This window comes from Montipora capricornis, chromosome 2 (assembly GCF_036669925.1).
Source record: "Montipora capricornis isolate CH-2021 chromosome 2, ASM3666992v2, whole genome shotgun sequence".
Taxonomy (NCBI): Eukaryota; Metazoa; Cnidaria; class Anthozoa; order Scleractinia; family Acroporidae; genus Montipora; species Montipora capricornis.
The window spans coordinates 28,095,714-28,108,091 of NC_090884.1; the positions used below are offsets into that span (position 1 = coordinate 28,095,714).

Genomic DNA, 12,378 nt, shown 5'->3' on the forward strand with positions numbered 1-12,378 from the left:
ACAAAATGTCTCATATTCAATTAGATTTGGCTGCAATATTCCTTAAAACTATGCAGAACTATTTACCATAAAATGTGGAACATTTCCTGCCTATCTAAATATGCCACAAAAGGGCTCCAAAAAGCAACCAGTTAAGTTTTTAGATAAAGATAGTGTCTCTATGGAGATCTGACACAATACCTAAAAATTAAATAATTTGATGCGATGAAGACATTGAATGAACAAGCAATAACCAAACTGCAGCAATTTGTTTTAGGTTCATAAAGTGGGGATGAAAAAAAAACAACTCCTCAATTGATGTTTCAATATGCGTTTAAATTAATTTTCTATCAACAAGTCAAGGGACTGACTTTTAAGTCTCTATTCACTGGTATTGATTTACGTTTCCATGATAAGTTTGAAAGTCAATCTGGCAACCACAGTGCCCTATGAAATGGGAAATAACTCTATCAAACCCTTTAAACTAACATTTTACAAGGGACACCATTGTTGATGCCCTGCAAAGAACAAAGAATAAATTGAAAGGAGAGTTGGTCCGGAGTTTATCCACAATGGACAGTTAGTGGCTGCATTCACCAATGTAGAGAACAAACACATCAAGTTTCTTCTCAAGCAACCAAGTGTTCAAGGAGCTATTCAATTTCCAAAGAACACTATGGTAGTGTACCAGTACCTGGGTGAATTCGGGTACCTGGCCTGAAAATGAAACTTGTGGAGCCAAACAACTTGTTGAGCTTAGTACTTAAACTGGGTAGATAATTATGTCTACAAGTATTGTCTATTCAACCAACAGTTTCTCCTAATTTTGTGTACCATTCACTTGTTGGCCATAAATCGCTAATTCAAGTACAGATTCAAGTCCTTACAAATCATCAAAGTTACTTTGCGCCACAAGGAACAAACGAAAAAATACAAGCACTGATAAACAAACTGCTCAAGAATGCACGACTCCTTTTGAAACAGCAGAACAGGATCCTCGAGGCACTAAAAAAGTGCTGCATGCTACGTAGATGTTAGCAGAACGATCGCAAGCTGTAATCATTGAAAAAAAAAACTCCACTCCAGATCTGATAGACGTTGGTCGTGCAAGACTCGCCAAGTAAGTGGAACACCCAACAGGATTGTTCGTTGTTTGGCACAGCAGATGAATGACAAATTGTTCTCCTCACTATTAAGTTCCAACCCGATAACACCAATCTTGCCCAAATACAACAACAATTTTTTCGAATTCGGCAGCAGGCAAGCTCATCAAAGGCCATCGAAGTTGGCATAAAGCAGCATAGCGCTTCACCTGAAGTTCGATCATGGTGGACACAAACAAGGGGTGAAAGAACTTCCTAAGGGCAGACGACCAAATGTGATTGACCCAACACTGACCGTCAACACTTGTTAGAGCGGCTCAGTTATCGGACATCAAAGTGCTGAACAAACCAAGGGATTTCGTCGTAAAAATGTTCACTCAGCAACGTCTTCTTCTTCTACAGAATAAAGTTCAAAAAGCGATCCTGGTGGTTAATCACATGCTAGCCCAATCCATAAACTGGATAAAGAGGATTGGCAAATTGATTGTCAGAACAAAAGAAGAAGCGACGGTCAAGAGAGTCTCAAGGGAAGGCTGAGCGAATGTCCACATATGTAACCAATCAGGATGTAAACAATTGGCGTGACCTCGGATAGCACAGTTTTTCCCGCTCGCTGAATCCTGATTGGCCAGTTTAAATTTCAGTAGCTCTCGCCGTATGCAAGGAGACCAGTAAATGAAACGTGAAAAAAAGGCCAGTTACTCGTCCTACCAGATGATATGAAAAGTGGGTGGAATCTAGAGCTTAGATCACTAAACCGTTAAGATTTGACAGAGATCGGGTATTTACTGTGATAAAGGAGGTCACTTCCGGTTTTAGCCTCGTTTTCATGTTGCAGGGAAGATTGAGTTTATATCAAGTCGATGCTGAGGCCTTTCCCCACTAGAATTTCTTAGGACTTTTAGTATGCTGTTTAGACAGTTTTCTAAGGCACATCACGGTGAGAAACCTTCTGTTGCAGTTAGTTGTGGGTCCAACGGTAGATTGACTGGACTAGGTTAACTAGGCTAAAATTGATTCCCAATTTTACTTTTAAGTAAAATCTTAAAAGAATCTAAAATGTTTAGTCTAAGTGATATGGTGTCTGTTTATAGAGATTCTTTGTCTCTCAAGCAGTTTATATGTGGGTCGCTGTCGTTTCAAGATGTCTAAACTGACTTGAGCGTGGTCTCCGTAAAAAAAAACTCTATTTACCTGAGGTATTTGAATGATCTCTTTCAATGATCATTGTAACTTGCTTACCCTTCAGGTATCTTTCAAGCTGCGTGAAAAGGCGAAAAGGAAGGGACCTGATAACGAAAGATTTAATCATTTGGCAAACTCTGTTGAAGAGTTTGTTTTTTGTTTCCTCGATCCCTTGAGACCAGGTGCAAAAAAGGAAGAACGTCAACAATTTGGAGAATATGTCCTACATGACATTTTTTACGACGCTGTTGATTTCCAGCAGAAAAAGGTATGAGAAAAAAACCTATGTTGATGGTCATTCCCCTTTTTTAGTGCTATTCAACGAAGGACAAATATACACAAATCAACCCCAGGGGAAAGATGCCTCGAGTCCCCAAGGACAAACTCTCATTTTACAGATTAGAGACCTTAAGATACCCCGAAATCGGTGTACGATGCTCGTCGAAAATTTTAAATTAAATTTCAAATGAGACCAATCTGGTCGTGGCCTAGGCTTTTTTTTTTGACCCCTAAAAGAGACCATATTACAAGACAGTTAACTAAAAATATGGTGGTTTTTAATGATGGCAAAGACATTATCATCTAATACTTTCACCTTCGTGAAGAAATAAAAATGTACACATACCCTTTTATATTTCTTCGCGCGCAACCCTAAAGGAGACCTTCACGGCTATATATGATTGCGTTTTTGCCCAGAACACCCTAACTGAGAACAAAATCCGAAATTTACACACCCCTAAGCGAGACGGCGAGCATCCTTCCCCTTTTTATATGGGAGAACGTAAAATGTTTTCTCCTTAATGCTCTAGATACAGCTGGAAACGGGCATCACCAAACTGTCAATCGCCATTGTCAATAAGACGACTAATAAAGCTCAGTTCGAGGAACCCATTGGATTTCCAATTCAATACGATTATCTGCATGCACAAAACTGAAATATCTATTAGCAACCAATACTTCTCCTTAAATTCTCTTTCACGGGCAAATGAACTTGAGCTCAGACAATTCCTGGTACTCGCTTAGATCTAATGGAAGATTTGTTACCTGTACCATACATTAATTAGGAGAAACCATCGTAGGTGATTCCTGCTCCTGACTGACCGAGCATGAGGGGTAGTAAAGGAGGCACTTTTGTTCGATGGAAGGCCTTGGAACCAACCAACAATTTTACATGCTTCAGCCCCGTGACCAAACCAACCGCAGCAAAAGCACCTGTTGGACAAATAAAAGAAAAAATCTGTACAATGAAAGAGGGTGTGGTGGGGGAAACTAGCTGAGAACGTCAGTGTTGTATTGCGTTGTATGAGTGAGAGAACAACCAAAACTTGCTAGCTGCTTAAATAGCCTGGTAACTCGATGGGAATATTCCGGAGGACTACTAAACCCTAGAAAACACCTGATAACAAACCACAAAAACCCTCAAAATTAGAAGAATTCAAACGCAGACCAATAGAAAATACATTAATTTTACACTAGCTACGAGTTTCAGTTCAAAGGAAATTGGTGTTTTCAATCACCATGGTGTGAAGGTTTCAGTTTTCATACTCGTCCTCAAGGAAACTTCCAAAGCATTTTCTCTCAAATCTTGTACTGTAAAAAATCTCCATGCCGTTGAGAGTATCCCGAGTGAACGAACGCTGACTTCAGCGTCTTGTTATCAATGTAAAGGGAGTAAATATTAAGCGAGTACACTGTTTATATTACTGGTTTCCTTAGTTGACAACCTGTTGTCGGCTAGGGAAACCCTTTAAAAAAAGACCTGGTTAAAATGTATGTATGTTGCCGAATAAACTAATTAAGTATGGCGGTTGTTTTGGACACGAGACAAATACATCATTGTCGTGGCTAGTAATAAATTTTTGTCTCCATTGCGACAAAAATCGAATGTATTGGTCGCTTCGCGCATTTTCAGGGAGGGCATGTTGTAAATTTCAGCCACGTCGTGAAATCGAACATACAGCGATTGATCTTATTGAGATTGATAAGCACAGTTTTATTTTTCCTTTAGGTTAAGTGAAATTTTCTGTTTTGGAAATTAACGATTTTAAAAGGGCTGTATACACTTAACATAACAAGGTCGTTGTCATGAAATTTACACACAGTGCCAGCAATTGGATGATTACAAGACTGAAGAAAAAAAAAAGTTTGCTTACTACAACACTTGGAATTGCTGTTTGACATGGTTATCGGAAATATAGCACTTAGATGCACACCTTTTGTATTTGTTATCTTGTTACTTAAAGTTAATATCTTCTGTTAACTCTAAGTATTTAAGACGTTTTATTTTCTTCTGCTAAATCTGATTATCTTTAAGAAGTTTTTTTTTTTCTTCGCGTCACTAACTCCGTAATTTCTTAGAACACTTAACACAATTGTATGTACCGTGTTGATTGTCTTTTTATTAACTTCCTATTAATGAATGCGATGATGACGATATGACCATGGCTGTGGGCCATCGCTGGGCAGCTACATATAATTTCCATTTGGGACAAAATACATCTGCCTAGGAGAAACGGACGGTAAGGTACAAATCAGCAACTGAGCGGGAAACTGAACGAAACGATAGCACGATGAATACCATATGACACGTGATCGTTGTGTACAATATATATTAGGTCATTAACTTCTATTAACAAATTAATACACAAAATCGTTTTTTGTAAGTTAAAAGAAGATTAATTACTTGACTTTGACTGAGGTGTCTGTTGGACGTTGTTGATGGAAATACTTCTTTCTTTTTCTTTTGCATTTTAGTCTTAAGTAAAATCACAATCTGTTAATGATGTCAAGATCTTTTGGCCAAGCAGGAGATTTGAGGAGCCACGAAAGAGTGCATACTGGAGAGATACCTTATGAATGCAAACAATGTGGTAAATTTTTTTAGCCGAGCAGGAAGCTTAAAGATACATGAAAGAGTCCATACTGGAGAGAAGCCTTATAAATGCCAACATTGTGGCAAGTGTTTTAGCGAAGCAGGAAGCTTAAAGAAACATGGAAGAGAGTCCATACTGGAGAGAAACCTTATGAATGCAAACAATGTGGTAGTGTTTTACCGAAGCAGGACATTTAAGAGCACATAAAAGAGTCCATACTGGAGAGAAGCCTTATAAATGCAAACAATGTGGTAACTGTTTTAGCCAAGCAGGGAAGCTTAAAGAGACATGAAAGAGTCCATACTGGAGAGAAGCCTTACAAATGCAAACAATGTGGCAAGTGTTTTAGCCGAAGCAGGAAGCTTAAAGATACATGAAAGAGTCCATACTGGAGAGAAGCCTTATAAATGCAAACAATGTGGCAAGTGTTTTTAGCGAAGCAGGAAGCTTAAAGAAACATGAAAGAGTCCATACTGGAGAGAACCTTATGAATGCAAACAATGTGGTAAGTGTTTTTAGCGAAGCAGGAAGCTTAAAGAAACATGAAAGAGTCCATACTGGAGAGAAGCCTTATGAAATGCAAACAATGTGGTAAATTGTTTAGCCGAGCAGGAAGCTTAAAGACACATGTGGTCCATACTGGAGAGAAACCTTATGAATGCAAGCAATGAAAAATGTTTTAGCGAAACACAGGAAGCTTAAAGAGACATGAAAGAGTACATACTGGAGAGAGAGAGAAACCTTATGAATGCAAACAATGTGGTAAATGTTTTTTGGAAATTAAAGCCACAGGAGGAAGTCCATACTGGAGAGAACCTTATGAGACATGAATGTGGCAAGTGTTTTAGCGAAGCAGGAACTTAAAGATACATGAAAGAGTCCATACTGGAGAGAACCTTATGAATGCAAACAATGTGGTAAATCTTTTAGCGAAGCAGGAAATTTAAAGAAACATGAAAAGAGTCCATACTGGAGAGAACCTTATGAATGCAAACAATGTGGTAAATCTTTTAGCCAAGCAGGAAATTTAAAGATACATGAAAAGAGTACATACTGGAGAGAAACCTTATGAATGCAAACAATGTGGCAAGTGTTTTTAGCCAAGCAGGACATTTAAGGACACACGAAAGAGTGCATTCTGGGGAGAAGCTCTATGAATGTAAACAGTGTGGCAAGTGTTTTTAGTCAAGCAGCAGATTTAAGGAAACATGAAAGAGTCCATGCTAGAGAGAAGCGTTACAAACGTAAAGCCAAAGGGAACTTTTTTTCGCAACAGACAACAAGTGTCAGAAACATGAAAAAGCACTAGAAAGTTCTGCAAGTGCAAGTGAACACGAAGTAGAGATCCATCGCCCCTGCACTCGACAGGGTGAAAATTACAGCTGTTGGCTTTGCCAAGAGGAGTTGTGCAGCGAGGAGCTTCTTCTTGCACACTATCAGAATCATATGACGTTTTGAGGAGCCATCAACTTAAAGTAGTTGGGTGGCTTTTTAATGAATTTGGTTTTAGAAAGTTTTAGCCTTTCCGCTAATGGTGTTGCGTTGGTACGCTATTTAAAAACGTTTTTAAAAAACGTTGTTATGTTTCGTTGGAAGTTGCTTCCCCGCCATACACGTTTCAGCTTTTCTAAGGAGCGTTGAAAATTAGAGACTCTTGTTTACTAAATTGTTTAGTTTGTTTTTTTTTTTTTTTTTGGGGGGGGGGGGGGGGCGCTATACCAGTTCAAACTATTGGCATTGCCCTTTTATGTGTTTTCAAAATAGTATTTTAAAGGTTCCCCTAGAAACAACGACTTTTTTTTTAAGCAACGGGCCTCTTTAACCCCAGGCAGCTTAAATCCCCGGCAACCGGCAGCACAATTTACATGGTTTATGGGAAAACAATTAGCAAGTCCTATCCTAAAGAGAGAATAAGAAATTCTTTTCCAGAAAAGTGCCTATTCACAAACTACCCCCGATCTTTATCTTATAAGTCAAATCGATCCGAAGGAACCGTTATTTGCCAGTGAGCTATGTGTTTTGTGATTGTGACACCGTCGATGGTTCCCGAGAGGAATCAACGGTGAAATACTAACGACCCTCGGGACCACTAAGCATAGCACCTCTCATTTTCTGCAAATGCATCTTAACCACCAAATTGTTGCATATCGAAGTGTTCCTGGAGGAAAAACTTGTTTCCTTACTTTGGCAAAAATTTCCAGGCAGTCACATTCTGTTTCTAAGGTCAAGTGTGCATTGCCACCATATGAACTTCACTTTACGAAATAGTTTTCTTTAGGATTATGAAATCCAAAATATGTCATATAGACGTAAATGTTAACATAAATCTTGTTGTTGTTGTGTTGTTACTCAAAAAGAAAAGACAAGATTGTAAAGGATTTCTAATTAAATCAAAGATTTGTTAGGTACCAAAGGGAGTCATACACGGAAACGTCATGTGACAACATCTCAAATCTATGCCCGCCAAGCTCACAGCCTTGTTCTACGAATATATCAGTACACTAGTTTGATTTTGGGTTAGTAAATAAAACAGTGTGGTAAAGTGTTATATCTTTTCACTGGGGTTTCTTCAACAAATGTGCAGAGTACTAGGCGAGAATGACTGTGGTGCTCATTAAAAAATCCCGTCTTGCGCAGTTCCATATCGAAAAAAACGAGGATCAAAAAGATTTTCTTGTCACAGTCAAAAATGTGCAGGAATGGCGCAGTTGTGAGAGCACTCGCTTCCCACTAATGTGGCCTGGGTTCGATTCCTTGACTCGACGTCATATGTGGGTGTCTATGAGAGAAAAGTGCTTAAAATTGTCAAGATGAGAGTGAGGATCACTTTACCCCTTCGTCTATAACCCTTGCTTCAAATTCATTTTTTGTTTCTTTCATGCAATATTACCTTAATTTCCAAATTGTGACTTGCAGACTCGTACCAGTGACATGCTGGTCTCCCTTTGAACACAGAAGAGGCTGAGACTAGATAGTCACATGCCAGAGCCACCCATTAGTACTGATAGGAGTTGAAGTGTTGGCTATTTACAAACTTTTCTTTAAGCAGATTGCATTACCTGTGTGCAACTGTTATCTTAAAAGGAAATCATTAACCACTTAAAAATGAAATTACTACTTTCGTTATAAAGTAAGAAAAATTTAAAAGAATGAAACTTAAGTTAGACCAACATAGTTGAAGGTAGTTACCCAATATAGTTGCAAAAAGGTGTGGCATCCAAGAAGTAAAGCTTCAAATGTTTCAGTACAAGATTTTACAGAACATATTACCCACTCAAGCGAGCTTATACCGAGATGGCATAAAAAAAACAGTGATCGCTCCACCCTTTGCAAAAGCGAGAAGCAAACATTAGACCACCTCTCAGTCTCTCATAGCCTTAGTCTTGATGGTATGAAAAAACACGAGAACAGATCTTGTTAAATTCATGTAAACTCTTATACGGTTGCCACGTTAGGTCGACTGATGGGCAGACACTAAATCACTGTATTCTTGCTTCAAAATATTATATTTTTTGTGCTGGTGCATGGGCGGGAGGATGAGCTTTGTTTCCGGACTTTCCTTTTGCGGCTGCATGAAAGACTCATCATTCTAAAAGAGATCGCTACTGCTAAAAAATTCCCTAAGAATGTTTTTTTCGGGAGTGGCTTTCCAAGGACTTTCTTTCTCTGTTCTCTTCTCTCTCTTTTTCCTCTTTTCCGGTAGCATTGTAACACGCAATAACACTCAGAGAAGAGATGTAATCTGCAGATTGTAATCTGCGTCTGTAAACAGCATTTTTTACAATGACTGCAAAATTCTCGCGCGCTCATTGGCTAATTTTTATGGTCAATAAGCGGACAGACACATAATTTATAATTTATGCGTTTCGAAGAGTTTAATTTGTGAAATGTCGATCTGTCACTTTTTAACCAATAGAAAGTCTCCTTTTTTTTCATTAGCCAATAAGGGAGCGAGGGAACCTTATGAATTTGGTCGCGTCAGATGGAATAAAATTGAATTTTCTTGCATTTTTGTCTCGCGTTCTTCTCGTGCTTTGACTCTATTTTAACCTCTCTGCCTTTTTGTTATTGTAAAAAACAAATTGATGTCAGTTTTTGATATGTCTGTCCTGTTATTGACAATGAATTTCGTCAAATTTGTTAAATGAGTACTTCGTCTTATTCTTGTCATTGTTGCATATTTGTGTTAATTAAATTTTTTTAAAAATTTTTTTTTTAAAAATGGGTAACCAGTATGAATATCAAATAGGAGATAACAAGAATTATTTTGCAATAAAATGCAAGGCTAGTTCCCCAGTGCTTGATGGTAAAGTCAATCAAAATGGCCTGAAAGCTTTAACAACTACTTGTGTTTTTGGATTTTGTTCCAAGGTAGTTTCTCATTAGATATTTCATTTTGGCTAACAAACGCAAATACCAAAAGAATTGCAGGAAAGCGACCTCGGTTTGCTCTCATTAAGAATGACCTATGACCATGGACATATTACAACCATGATCGGCATTACAATCTTCACCACTATAACGACCGTGACTACCACGATTGTCGTGAGCACTGGGAACAACGTGGCTACCATGACTACTGGGACCACCGTAAACATCTGGAGTACCATGGGCACTATGCATGATGATCATCCATAGCCACAATGACTGCGGACGAGTGACCACCACAACCACATGATGACCGTAATCTCTCGGTTAGGACGATGACCCTTGCCACCAGGACCACTCCGACAATCCGCGGGACCACCTGCTCTTTGATTGGATACCTCATGTTAGCAAAAAAAAAGTAAATCAAAGATTACTTAGCAATCTTAATTTAATTTACTCTTTGTTTGCTCTCCAAAATTATTTTCTCCATTGTAAGTTCCAAGAGAAACTGGAAACAATTTTGGAGGCCAAATAAAGAGTATTAAGGTATTTTTTAATGAATTGAAACAATCGGAAGGGTAATTCTGGAAATGTTAGTAAACGTCATTCAATGATATAGAAATGTTCCCCTACATAACGTACCTACCGAAAGAAGAATTTCTTCAAGCAGCCCAAGCGTCTAAGTAAGCTAAGCAGGATAAGTAAGGTCCGTATAATGTATACGGTACAATATATGTCCCCATACATAACGTACCTACCGTCCTTTATATTTCAAATCCGCTGGCCAGAATTGGCACTGCTTCCTTTGCAAAGAAAACTACGAGTTTGAGATGTTTCGAGCTGTTGTGAGCGAAAAATCCCATACAGAAGGTAAGACTGTTTGTTTGTCCATTTCAGGTGAGAGATCAGTCTATTGGAACCTGTTCGTTTAAAACTTTGTGGGCCTGTCTCCTTCTCGGAAATGATGATGGTGGCCCTTTCAGAAGCGACTACAGAAGCGCGTATCAACGGAGCAAAACGTTCCAATGCCCGCAAAGTTGACCATTTGTGGGTTTGTAGCAACGATATACACTGTGTAAGCCTACGCACTTGTTCAAGAATGGTTAGCTTTATAAAATTTTTGTTTTTCATTTTTTTAAGCATGATGTAAGCCACCCGTCATGTAATTTTCTTGGAATTTTGAGGGAACAAGTCGTGGGTGACGCGCGCTGTCTCTAGTTAAATGTGCCCTTTCCTCAGGCTGCTTAGGAAATCACCGTCAGCCGGTGAAGATTTTCAAATCACTAAATGACCGGCATGATATATAAACAGTATTTCAGTCTAAGTACCCATTTTAAAATGGTTAGCATTGAGTTATTGCGACAAATACTGAAATCAGTTACACACGTTCATAATTTTAAGTTAATAGACCCTTCCACGGTTTTTGGCGCCATCTTGGGTTGGGGGAAAACACGGTTAAATTTACAGTAAATGTATGGGATTTTGGCCGACTTTGAACTGCTGTAGCACCGCTAAAAAGAGACAGATTTTCACAGTGATGGTGTCTTTTAAAAGACATTTATACTGAGATTATTTTTATGAAATGTAATTATCTTTGAATTATGCATTATTACTACTTATATTCTACGATAATTTTGTAGTTAGTTTTTTATAGCAAGTCTACATCAGGACTCATTTCTTTTCCTATTTTTGACAACCTGTTTTATCAGATAAACTCTACCACTTCTATTGCTACTGCTACTCCTGGGTGTTTACGAACTAAAACCTAAGACCTAAGACCTAAGACCCAGGGGTCTTAGTTTTCATAGTACAAAAGCAAAGATCGGGTCTTAGATTTCCACACAGTACGAAAACTAAGCCGGTGTCTTAAAGAGTGAAATGACTTAAAAGAAACCCAGAAAAACTTACCGCTAGTCAGAGACTTGGGCGCTGGATGTTTCTCTGTACGTAGTGTAATTTAAAGAGACACGTACAACGCCATAACATGCCTGATGGTTTGTGACTGAAAAAAAATGGTGGCATTCGCCGATGCTAGCTTGTTGGCATGGAAACTAATGATAGGGTCTTTCGAATACGGAGAAACTGAACTCAATCTATTAACCCTTTTGTTGTAACAACTAAAAAATGTGATACATGAATTTTTTTTGTCATTACACATTTGTTATCACAGCTAACAAGTCCATAATTTCGCCGTAAGTCACGCAAACTATAAACGTATGCTGCAGATGGTCAATGTTATTATCATGTCTAATAGGGGGACTGAACAGTTTTTACATATGGGACGTAAGCGGCGAGAATAAATATCACCACTAGCCACACACACCACACACCGACGTGAATAGTTGTTTTAGTATATATACTAAAACAGGGAGATAATATAGCACAAAAAAATCTTTTTAATTCATTTATTCCTGCAAAGATTACAACATTTAGGGGGCGCAAATTCCGTGCAAATTGCTGGGAGGTAAATAGCAAAGGAATCCGGAGTCTGAGTAGCCAATCAGTGCTCGTGCTCAACGCTATCCAATGTTTTAGTATACACTAATTTCTGTTATGACATGTTTTGTTTCCATTTATACTGATTTCAATGTTTGTAATAAATGATTCATCACAGTACCAGAATAGCACGATGTACCCCCCAACCCCAAATAGATGATATTTCATATCATCATTGTAATAAGCTGAGAAATAAGCTTTTGAGTGAGGTAAATGCAGAGAAACTTAAAGAAAGTCACTTATGTCCTACATGTAAAACAATTTCAGTCCCCCATCAGACATAATAATAAGATTGGCCATCTACATGTACATGTACGACATCTGTTTATAGTTTTTTTGCGTGACTTACGGCGAAATTGTGTGGACTTGTTGGC

At 38.4% G+C, this 12,378-nt stretch overlaps 1 protein-coding gene across 1 annotated transcript in view; it reads left to right on the forward strand.

Annotated features, from left to right (window-relative positions):
* The window catches only part of LOC138037041 (uncharacterized), a 20,892-nt gene extending 17,690 nt beyond the window's left edge, over positions 1 to 3,202 (forward strand). The window contains exons 3-4 of the mRNA XM_068883052.1: positions 2,332 to 2,535; positions 3,077 to 3,202. Of these exons, the coding sequence (XP_068739153.1) occupies positions 2,332 to 2,535; positions 3,077 to 3,202 (330 nt within the window). The remainder of the gene's footprint in view (positions 1 to 2,331; positions 2,536 to 3,076) is intronic.
* The last annotated feature ends 9,176 nt before the right edge of the window (positions 3,203 to 12,378 follow it).